The 12,310-nt window shown below is 40.9% G+C and overlaps 1 protein-coding gene across 4 annotated transcripts in view; it reads left to right on the top strand.

Moving 5' to 3' along the window:
• The window catches only part of sh3rf2 (SH3 domain containing ring finger 2), a 65,376-nt gene that overhangs the window by 22,558 nt on the left and 30,508 nt on the right, over window positions 1-12,310 (top strand). For all 4 annotated transcript variants that reach the window (XM_062045855.1, XM_062045856.1, XM_062045854.1 and 1 more), the window contains 2 exons: window positions 3,541-3,636; window positions 4,503-4,895. In XM_062045855.1, the coding sequence (XP_061901839.1) occupies window positions 3,541-3,636; window positions 4,503-4,895 (489 nt within the window). The remainder of the gene's footprint in view (window positions 1-3,540; window positions 3,637-4,502; window positions 4,896-12,310) is intronic.

Raw genomic sequence — 12,310 nt, 5'->3', positions numbered from 1 at the left:
CCGTGCCAGCAACTTGAGGGTTCCAGGTTCAATTCCAGCTTCCGCTATCCGAGTGACGGCCTTTGTGTCCTTGGGCAAAGCACTTCACCAACCTTGCTCCCAGTGCCACTCACACTGGTGTATGAATGTTTTGTGGTCTACCCCAGGGCAGCTGTGGCTACAAATGTAGCTTATCACCATCAATGTGGAATGAATGAATGATGGGTTCTCAGTTCTCTGTGAAGAGCTTTGAGTGTCTAGAAACGTGCTATATAAATCTAATACATCATTATGTTTTCCTCAATCAAGGTTGCATATGCTTAGTGACATGCAATAGGCTGTTGTGTGAGAAGGTAGGGGGAAGCTGTCAAAACAATCATGATTAAGTATTTTGAAGTATTTTTTTGTGTATTTTTTGAAACTATACAAAAATAATTGCTTTAATTAGGTAAAAAAAAAAAGGTTTTATGAGATGCTTGGGAGCCCCAAGAAATCTCATGACCGCAGGCAACTGCCTGTGTTTGCTTAAAGGTTAAGTCCGCCACAATGTGTTTTAGTTTAGATTTGGGTATGACCTTTGAGATGGGGAAAGACGTTAATGTGTCTTGTATCCATGTTAGCATTTAAGCTAACGAGTAGCATGCCAGCTTTATTCTCTAGGAAATTAGCAACATCACTTCTCCCTTCTTCTGAGGTTATCAAATTGTGGTTATCGATCACTGTTTTACGATCATTTAACTTGAAATGGTAATACTAACCGTCTGTAGTTTTACTGTGGTTTATCATTTATACCACTAATAGTTACACCCCTAGACTCCAGTAACAACCTTTGCAGCTCTGATTATTTCCATGTCCAAAAGGAAAGGCAGTACTAGATAACGATGGTGATATCTAATACGATGAATGTTTTTGTTTTTTTAATCGTAGCTCCTGAATCGTAATCAAATCGTGAGGTGCCCAAAGATTTCCACCTCTATTCATTTCTATAGTATTGTCCCTTTGAAAACATAACAATCGGTTGCTAAAATGTTAGGACTGTACTCACTTTGGGTGAATAGTGTTAGCAGGGCAGGAACTTGGATTTGACAAATACCGAAGTCAAAATTTGATGGTCCAAGAGGAGCTTTTAAAGACTGAAATCATATAAATATTACCTAGAACAACACAATGAATTTCTAAAATAACAAAAGCTTTCATTGAGGTACAACTATCACGTTATATTATCTAACAGCCACAAAAGAATTACGTCCGCCACACATTTTTTTTTAAATAAATACTTTTTTTTTTTTTTTTGTCCTGTCCAGCTTCTCAGGAAAATCATATAGTTGATGTAGATGCCCATATAGGCTGTTCAGATTTACTTTACAAAAGAGAAGTGTAGGATACTTTTCTCGTTGCCTTATTTGTATTTGACCACTACTGTTTTCTGTTTATTTGTTACTGACTGTGGCAGAACACCTCTGCCTCTGTTTCACTTTATGTTGCTGGTAAATAATATGGTTGTAGTAGTAGGCTAAAGTTAGATTATTATTTAGCTTTAAGAGACTTTTTGCTTTTATATTTTATAAGATATACCGTATTTCCTTGAATAGCCGCAGGGGCGCTAATTAATTTAAAACCTCTTCTCACTCCTGCGGTTACCAAAACCATGCGGAATGAGCAAGCATGCTCTAATTATTTTAAAACCTCTTCTCACTCCGGCGCATACCTTATCATTAAAAACACATTTAATAAAAAAAACGTTATTATGATCTTACCTTTACTTGTAGATGGGTCCATGTGCAGCTGCTTCTGATCAAAGGCAGTCTTTCTCATCTTTCTTCAATTTTAAAAGTCTCTGGAGATATTCCTTTAATTATTACCTCCTGCTTCGATTGAAAGTCCAGTTTAGAAAACGGTTTTATTTTAGATATGTAATCCTCCATGTTAAAAGTGCAAGCAAACAATTGCTGCATGCTTGCTGCTTGTTGTCTTCTTCTGCAGTACCTGTCTCCTGCAGTACTGGTAGTCGCAAGAAGGATCACTAGCGCCCTCTACCACCTGGAGGCGGGAGTCATTTAATGACTCATATTTGACCCGGCGGAAGTGCCAAGCATGCGCTAATTATTTTGCGAAACGAGTTTGACCCGGCTGTAATTCTAGGCAGGCGAATACTATATTCCCGGCGCCAATTCAAGGAAATACGGTATTTTTTGTAAGAACCACAATTAATAAATATATTTCAGTGAATAACTTATTGTTCAAATCTGTATATAAATATGTACATAAAGTGTTGTAATTATATTGTAAAATGGATGGATGGATGGATGGACGTTTAAAATAAAACTGTTATTATTAATTAGTAAGTATACATTTTTTTAGCCTTTTTAGAGAAAATCATATCATTGTAGTAAATTATGCAAATTACTCGATGTCATGGTGACCACGCCCATAGCCACGCCCCCACCGCCACAGGTATCTTGGCAGTTTATGGGAAACACTGGCCTTTTCATTCAATTATTTACATTAAACATGTGCTTCTTCATGCACAACGAGGCCCTGCACGGATCGCCATTCCCTACGCGCAGCGTGTGTTCACCAATTAGGGCGGGCGGGCTTTTGATCTCTGAACAGAACCTGACTGACATGACATCGATATTATACGGACAGCGTTTTCCATCAATTTCATTCAGGTTAAAGCAACATAGGTTACGTCATTTAATGTTATGTTGACAGCACATTTTGGATTATATGTTTAAAGTAAAAGTGGACTTCATTGATTTACGTTGTTGTCTGGAGTTGTAGCTGGCTGTGCATGACCAAAGATCTTATATTTTAGAGAGGATGATCTCCCGCACGGTGATGTTACAGCGCACACAATGTGTTACACAAATTACATTTGGAGTCAGTCATATCATCTTTTTGTCACTTAAAAAATACTTGGGACATGACCTAGGTGTCCTCAATGGTAGTTACGGCCATGAATGTTAGTGTTATTGTTATAAACCATTGTGTTGTCCAAAGCATTCCTCATCACAGTCACTATGTGTAGTAATTTGTCTTCTGGTTCGGTGGGGGGGGGGGGGGAACACTTGCTACCTGACACTCTGTTGCAATGTCCTTTTCAAAACACTCACTGGCTAATCGCTCACCGGACGTTCAGTGTCTCTTTTGGGTTATTCTATCTTTCAGGGGACATGACGTTCCTTTTGGTGTTAATACATAATAGTCACGGTCGCGCTTTTTTTCCTTCAACATTCATAAAAACCCTGAAGGATTTCTGAGAGAGTTATATAAGGGCCTCAGTGCTTGTATGCTCTCCATTAAAGCACACTTGAGGCTTGCCATGCTTTCTTTCTTTTTTTCTGTTGTTTCTTTTTTATAATGGAGAGTTTTTTTTATAGTGAGGCTGGTTGGGGGCCTTGCACAAGAGACACAGAGGGAGACAATCACTCATGAGTGGCCACTATTTAATGCCAGTATAAAACTCTGACAAGCTGTCATTTCCAGTTGCGTGACCTCTCGCCTTTTGCCACTTTTGGAGCCTCCTTTTAAGTCTTCCCGTGTGTTTGGGGTCTGCAGGGAGACATCCTCACTGTCATCAGACGGGTGGATGAACACTGGATTGAAGCCAAGTTGGGTGACAGAAGTGGAATTTGCCCTCAGCAGTTTACCGAGGTGAGTTTCTGCTCATCCTCGTCTTTGGATGTGATTCCTTCCAGGTCACTTTCAGGTTCCTTCGTCACCTTCCCCTCAAATCCTCTAATTCATCCGTAAGTGTCACTCCGTGGCTGCAAAGTGCTGAGCATAAGGGAGCTCATCTTTGAAGTCCTGCTGTGTGTGCAGCTGCTCATTAGTAAGCGACTATGTGGCTTAGTCAGGTTTGCAGCGCTTGCTTAGCGCGCTGACTGTCATTTGTTTTCCTTTAAGCTTCCTGACTCTAGGAATAAAGCTGCTTCATGCGGTGGGGCTAACGTGTTGGCGTCTTGACTTTTCTCACTTGCCGTCTGTTTTATCTCGAATCTTTCCTCATTTACTTTCCCAAGCACTTCCCCTCCCCTCATCTGTCCTCTACTTCTTACTCTGCCGTGTCTTTCTCCTCAAGCTCCGCCTCAGCGGTCCTCCAGTCTTTGCTACCCCTGGACTCTTTCATCCTCCTATTGCCTCTCCTCCTCGTGCGGTGCAGCCAGGCGTGAAGACACAGTAATGCTTTCTCTGCTTGGATGGCATAACAGCACATCACTGTGGTGAGTGAAAGCATTAACCCTGCCATGCCTGTCTGTGACGCTCTATATTTCACCTTGCCTCCCGCGCGCTTCTTAGCGCCACTCGATCCTTCCAGGCTTACTGGCTGCTACATATCCTTCCGCCCGCCCATCCAACAAGTTGGAGTGGGTGAGTGGAGTGATGAGCGGGCATATTTAGACCGCTGCTTCACTGCTCAGCACTCGGTGTGTCAGGTGCAAGTGACAGGTAGACTTTGAAGGCTCTCCTTGTTTAATGACAGGCTGTAAGGAGCTGACATCTGCAACCGTCTCTTCCAGCTAAACTCTGTGGCGGCCAAACTGCTGGAGGGAAAGAGTCCAAGGGGGAGTGACTCGGCAGAATATCAACATAAGACTGGAAGCAGGGGCAAAGATAAGGCCTCAGAGGCGTCCGGCAGGACCAACAACCAAAGGGCCACTCAACTTCCGGCAAAGACGCCACACACCCACACTCCGGCCCCCTTCAACTTGCATAAACAGCCGAGACCAAGCAGCGGCAACTTTTCCCACACGGCTGCCGGGGAGACGAACAACATCAGCGGCTTTAACCTCCAGCGACAGTCGCATCGCTCCTCCGTGCGCCCCGCCACCCGCGGACACTCTCATCCCTCAAGAGTTAATTCCCAGCGAGTGCGACGCCACTCTGACGTCCCACACAAGCACCTGTTACTGGTGAGTTGCATGCTTTGATTCTGAGCCAGCAGCCCATTCTTCTTTTTCCTTTCTCGCAGTTTTAAACAAACGCGTGCTTGGGATGTGTTGTAATGAAAAACATGTGCCTGTGAGCTGACGGAGAAGGAGAAACGTTGTTGATCTTAGGAGTCAGGAATGGGAGGGGACCATCACAGTAAGGCTAAAGGAATGAAAACAGACCGAGGGGTGTTAGCCTCCACATGATTAGGTGTCCCCTATTAACACAAAACACATGTGGAAAAGGGCTAGGAATGAAAACCGCCCGGTTAAAAGATTGATGGCTGAAGGTGAGCACACCAAAACTTTTTGTAATCAAGCGTTTTGGGACCTGTGCCAGGCTTTGTTCCTCAGAATTGAACGCCTTTTTTTTGTCTTCCAACAAAAACAAAACCACCGTCATCAGAGGCAAAATGTGTTATTCTGTGAGGCAAAACATAAAGAAAGAAATCAAATCATGCCACTCTTTTTGATTACAGTATTTGTATATTTATACATGCACTCAGCCACTGAAACAAGTTTTTTAGAAAGATGGGATTTACTATATTTAGTATTATGGTTGTAATATTGCAGATGCACAAGTATATTGTCATATTTACTCTTGTTTCTGAGTACACCTTATACGATGCAGATCAGTTTTACACCACAGCAAACTACGACCACATGAATGATCAAAACAAAAGTGAGCAGAAGTGTGGTTGCCGCTGTTATTATTAAGTACCTAATAAAGGCTGGAGTGATGCATGTCATTCTGTTTTATACAGACAATCAAAACTGTGATGGATAATTACACAGTTTGGCATGACAGAATGAATGATGAGGACCTCCAGCTGGCAACATGAATTATATCCCAAATGAGACAATGGCATTGTGGGATGGAAAAAGCGACGAGGAAAGATCACGTGCATTCACATGACCTCGGCACAAAACTCAAAAAGGACATGCTTGAATGTTTTATACAGTATGTGCTGACCATCACTTTACATTTCATGAGGATAATGCATGGAGTCACAGGAAGGTTGTGCCGCCCCGACATTAAGGCTTTCAGCATGTAACTTTGTGCCAAGTGCTTTGCTTCCTGAGATAAGCATTTCCTTTGATTCAGTTGAAGTTTCGCCACTCTGCTCTGCAATTATGCATGTCAGAGCACCAAATTCCACACCACATGAAAGTGAGATAAAAATAGGGGGCAATCATGATGATCTTAAAAAAACAAGATTTGCCAGCCAGGAAAGTAGAAAGATGAGGAAAAATAAGAGGTAACTGTGGATTCAGCGTGTAGGAGGATCCGAGAGTCCCTCGGTGTGTCTGCGTATCTCTCTCATGCTGCTGCTGATGATGATGATGATGATGATGATGAGTCACTGGTGAAATTTGTTATATAACAAGACACCCCCCCTCTCCACCCTACACTGCTTTAAAACTCATTTCTCTTCACTAAGCAGGTAACATTCCCTTGCACATCAGCGGGTCAGTAAAAGCAGGCCTTAAAGGAAACTGCAAAGTTGATGCACCCCATCACAGAGGACTCCCCTGTAACGAACATTTGCACATTCCAATAAGATACAATATAAGAGCTGTTGCCAACTGTTTGCCTTGGCAAAATTCCTAATTTGCTTGGTTACTTACCATTAGATAGCAGACACCTCTAACCACAGAAAACTATAGTACTACAGAAAATCATCAACAATTTACAATGGTTTCATATATTATGCAAGAAATACATTGTATTCATTGAATGTGAATACTTTTTTTTATTACTAATCTATATTTATAAATCATTAATGAATTGTGCAATTAAGCATAAAAGCTTTCTCCAGTATTTATATTTGCAATGCTTGTCTTTAATTACGCTAGTTTATTTTCTATCATTACCATTTTATTGCCATTTTGTAACTTTTTGATTAATTTAAATTAGGGCTGGGCGATATGGACCAAAACTGTATTTGTAGGCCGAATAGCGATATAGGATATTTACCGGTGTTTTAAACAAAACGTGCAAAGTGCTAAAGGTTGCTTAAGCGTTTTATGGCTAGATAACCAGTGAGTTGAGACTACTCAGTTTATTTTTGTTGTAAGTGGGTAAGGTAACGTGTTTATTCTTATAAAGTAATTAGTTAGCCGTCACTATGTCAAAACAGTTTTTGTTACTTGTGTTTATTAATGTTACATTTTTATATGTATGTTATATTTTTCTTTAATTTTCTTTAAAAGACAAAGTTTTGTGTTATTATTGGCTGATGTCAACATTTTGTTATTCTCTCATTGTGCTTCTTGCTGTTTTCCCAATTTTTCCGATTTTTTTTTTTCTGTAATGTGCCTAGGGCCAATGACAAACAAATCACGGACCAACGATGGCCTTTGTGCCGCACTTTGGGCACCCCAGCTGTCAAAGCTAACTCTTGTCTTAGTACTGTACTGTATTTGTTTATCCTATGGTCATATATGGGACACGAGTCGCATGATTGTTTTACGTCAGTGATAAAATCAGCTGTTCACCTGGCGGGTTTTTCCTGTGTGATAAAGATGGGATAAATGGGGAGTCGTTTTATATTCCGCCTTGTTTTATCATACATTACTGCCTTTGCACATGTCAATACAAAATCCGTACTTTGTAGCAATGTTCACGGACTCTAGTGTTTGGCTTGTTAGCTTCCCGTCGCAGGCGAGCCATGACGTTCGTGGTTGAGGGAAGAGTTGTTTGATGTTGGATGCTAGAAAATGTCCGGTTTGTTGCAACAATCAGCCTAATGCATTGTTGCAGCTCGATGATTTTTGTGTACGTCACAAAATGAAGTGTTCTGCCGTGCTCGGGGGGGGGGGGGGGGGGGTGTGGCCGCGGTGTGGAGAGCTGTGGGATGAGAGAGGCGAGGCATGCGGGCGTGTTTAGGGGTTAAAATGCATGCCTGTTGGCGGGTCTGTTGGTCATGCTCCATCATTGATGTCATCCATCCATCCATTTCTACCGCTTGTCCCTTTTGGGGTCGCCGGGGGTCGCTGGAGCCTATCTCAGCTACAATTGGGCGGAAGGCGGGGTACACCCTGGACAAGTCGCCACCTCATCACAGGGCCAACACAGATAGACAGACAACATTCACATTCACACACTAGGGCCAACTTTAGTTTTATAATATTTTTGCAGTCCCACAGGGTCCCACAGATTGACTGGTTGGTGACCCCTGCTTTAGTGTCATGTACAAATTCCAAGAGAAAATGGATTTCTATATTGTTTTTTTACAGGAGTGACGTTATTACTCAAATTAATTTCCTCACTGTCCAATGAAAAGCATGTATCTGTTATAAATGTTTGTCAACTTAAAGACCAAGAAAGTGTTGAGTGATTTTGAATGACAAATGGACAAAATTTGGAGACATACTTTTCATTGGGCAGCAGTGCTCGTACAATTCCTTGAGTCTCCTACTGTAGGACATTTCACGTCATTGTTAATAAGCCATTCTGTCTGTTTTCTCTTGCATTAAATCCTGATGAAATAAGATCATATTCATAACATCTACCTTTTTTTTTTAGATTTTACTCCCTCATCAGTAAGTGACCTTGATCTGTGTGGGAGGCTATGAAAATGGAACTGTAGCCCTAAATATTACATAACACTGTTTATACTTGAACTTTGTTTGTAAATCTACGTTGGAGCAAATAATCTAACGCAAAAAATTAATTATACAGATTAAAACAGCCTCATGATTACCAATTATGTAAACATGATTCATCAGACTGACTTGTAAAAGCTTAATATTTTTGGAGGGTTTTTCTCCACTACGTAGTGTGTTGCCTTCATAAACGTAACAACAAGAAAAGCACTTGACAGCTCAGACCTCCGCCACGACCTGCCTCCCAATAGTAAAGAACCCTTAGAAAAAAACCTTGTGAAGGAGGTGTCTGTATATTGACCAGAACAATTAGGGTAAACACAATTTACATTTAATGCCGCTGTTTATAATTTAAAGGCCTACTGAAATGAATTTTTTTTATTTAAACGGGGATAGCAGATCCATTCTATGTGTCATACTTGATCATTTTGCGATATTGCCCTATTTTTGCTGAAAGGATTTAGTAGAGAACATCGACAATAAAGTTCACAACTTTTGGTCGCTGATAAAAAAAAAGCCTTGCCTGTACCGGAAGTAGCGTGACGTCGCAGGTTGAAGGGCTCATCACATTTCCCCATTGTTTACACCAGCAGCGAGAGCGATTTGGACCGAGAAAGCGACGATTACCCCATTAATTTGAGCGAGGATGAAAAATTTGTGGATGAGGAACGTGAGAGTGAAGGACTAGAATGCAGTGCAGGACGTATCTTTTTTCGCTCTGACCGTAACTTAGGTACAAGGGCTCATTGGATTCCACACTTTCTCCTTTTTCTATTGTGGATCACGGATTTGTATTTTAAACCACCTCGGATACTATATCCTCTTGAAAATGAGAGTCGAGAACGCAAAATGGACATTCACAGTGACTTTTATCTCCACGACAATACATTGGTGAAGCACTTTAGCTACGGAGCTAACGTGATAGCATCGTGCTTAAATGCAGATAGAAACAAAAGAAATAAGCCCCTGACTGGAAGGATAGACAGAAGATCAACAATACTCCTATCAGGAGACACCGAACCAAACACTGGACCTGTAACTACACGGTTAATGCTGTGCCGCCTGTCGAAGCCTAGCAATGCTGTTGCTAACGACGCCATTGAAGCTAACTTAGCTACGGGACCTCGTCAGAGCTAGGATAAAAACATTAGCGCTCCACCTACGCCAGCCCTCATCTGCTCATCAACACCCGTGCTCACCTCCGTTCCAGCGATCGACGGCGCGACAAAGGACTTCACCCGATCATCGATGCGGTCGGCGGCTAGCGTCGGATAGCGCGTCTGCTATCCAACTCCAAAGTCCTCCTGGTAGTGTTGCTGCAGCCAGCCGCTAATACACCGATCCCACCTACAGCTTTCTTCTTTGCAGTCTCCATTGTTCATTAAACAAATTGCAAAAGATTCACCAACGCAGATGTCCAGAATACTGTGGAATTTTGCGATGAAAACAGAGCTGTTTGTATTGTGATACAATGTGTCCGAATACTTCCGTTTCAACCATTGACGTCACACGCAAACGTCATCATACATAGACGTTTTCAACCGGAAGTTTAGCGGGAAATTTAAAATTGCACTTTATAAGTTAACCCGGCCGTATTGGCATGTGTTGCAATGTTAAGATTTCATCATTGATATATAAACTATCAGACTGCGTGGTCGGTAGTAGTGGCTTTCAGTAGGCCTTTAAAGACCAAGAAAGTGTTGAGTGATTTTGAATGACAAATGGACAAAATTTGGAGACATCCTTTTCATTGGGCAGCAGTGCTCCTACAATTCCTTGAGTCTCCTACTGTAGGACATTTCACGTCATTGTTAATAAGCCATTCTGTCTGTTTTCTCTTGCATTAAATCCTGATGAAATAAGATCATATTCATAACATCTACCTTTGTTTTTTAGATTTTACTCCCTCATCAGTACTGTGTGAATGTGAGTGTGAATGTTGTCTGTCTATTTCTGTTGGCCCTGGGATGAGGTGGCGACTTGTCCAGGGTGTACCCCGCCTTCCGCCTGATTGTATCTGAGATAGGCTCCAGCGCCCCCCGCGCCCCCGAAGGGAATAAGCGGTAGAAAATGGATGGATCAGTAAGTGACCTTGATCTGTGTGGGAGGCTACGAAAATAGAACTATAGCCCTAAATATTACATAACACTGTTTATACTTGAACTTTGTTTGTAAATCTACGTTGGAGCAAATAATCTAACGCAAAAAATTAATTATACAGATTAAAACAGCCTCATGATTACCAATTATGTAAACATGATTCATCAGACTGACTTGTCAAAGCTTAATATTTTTGGAGGGTTTTTCTCCACTACGTAGTGTGTTGCCTTCATAAACGTAACAACAAGAAAAGCACTTGACAGCTCAGACCTCCGCCACGACCTGCCTCCCAATAGTAAAGAACCCTTAGAAAAAAACCTTGTGAAGGAGGTGTCTGTATATTGACCAGAACAATTAGGGTAAACACAATTTACATTTAATGCCGCTGTGTTTTTTTGTATTTATTTGGATGATTTCTACAAAACAATACAAATAGTAATGAAATAAACAATAACAAGCATATTTAATCCAGCTAAAACAGATGGATGTTCTTTCTTCTTTCTCACGAAGATGACATCAAGGTAGTGCAAGGATTTAAGATTGACCAACCTATAAACTTAAAATAGTGCAATATGAAACAATTCTCGACAAATACTAAAAGTTACTATGTTTTCCTGCAAAGAAGTTAAAGGAACGCTGCACATTTAAAAAAAAAAAAAATAAATAAATGTGCCCCTCATTTACACCTTTCCCTGTTCTGTGCGTTTCTAGATGGTATTTTTTTTATTTCAGTTTTTCATTTTATATTCTTTATTTATTTTTGTTTTGTTGTAATTTTCTGTAAAGCGCTTTAAATTGCCTTGTGTAAGAATTGTTCTCTATTAATAAACTTGCCTTGCCTAAAACACTGCTAGCACAAGGCAGCTAACAATACAGGTAATGTCTATAAATACCTTAAAAAAAAAAGATTAAAAAAACGCCCAATAATGTCTTTTTACTTGAGGACATTATTAGCACCCTAGGAACTTTTGAACATTTCCGAAAATTGGCCCCATGTTTGCAATATTAATAACATAACTATTCTTTCATTACACGGTCTCATTTTGATACATGTTTAAATGTAAAATAAATGTTCAAGATGTCTTAATGAAAGTTTTAACCAAAACTGTAAGGGTCAAAATTATTAGACACCTCCCCCCCCGCCCATGTAAGTTTGAGCTTTAAATGCACACCTAAACATTCAATTAGGTCAGACCTGGGCAAATTAAGGCCCTGGGGCCACATGCAGCCCGTTAAGCTTTTCAATCTGGCCCGCCGGACATTCACAAATAATTGTTTTTGATCTTTAAAATGGAAACTGTATCTGCCATTATGATGTGCAGTGATGTTTTCAAATGACCGTAAGTCTTGAACTAAAAGTATTTCAATGGTTGGAATCCGAGCTTTTGCATGATATACTAGTTACTATGGTAATCTAATTAGTTACTATGGTAATCTAAGTCACAGCAGCTCAGACGAGGCACCAAGCAGTGTGGGTGGGGAGAGTTTCCACAGAGTGTTTCCAGAGCGGCCAGCCTGAAATGCGGGTGTCAGGGACAGACGCGGAAGGAGATTTTTACAACAAAGTTGTAAAGCTTAGTGGTATATCAGATATGTCAGATTGTTGGTGAGGTTTTTTTTACCCTCCGCGTTCATATTTCGCTGTTTGTTGCATTTTTGTTGCGTTTCGCTTGATTGTAAAATGTTGA

Source organism: Entelurus aequoreus, linkage group LG04 (genome assembly GCF_033978785.1).
Source record: "Entelurus aequoreus isolate RoL-2023_Sb linkage group LG04, RoL_Eaeq_v1.1, whole genome shotgun sequence".
NCBI classification, from domain to species: Eukaryota; Metazoa; Chordata; class Actinopteri; order Syngnathiformes; family Syngnathidae; genus Entelurus; species Entelurus aequoreus.
The sequence above is the reverse complement of the archived record's forward strand: the minus strand, read 5'-3'. Positions and strand labels throughout refer to the sequence as shown.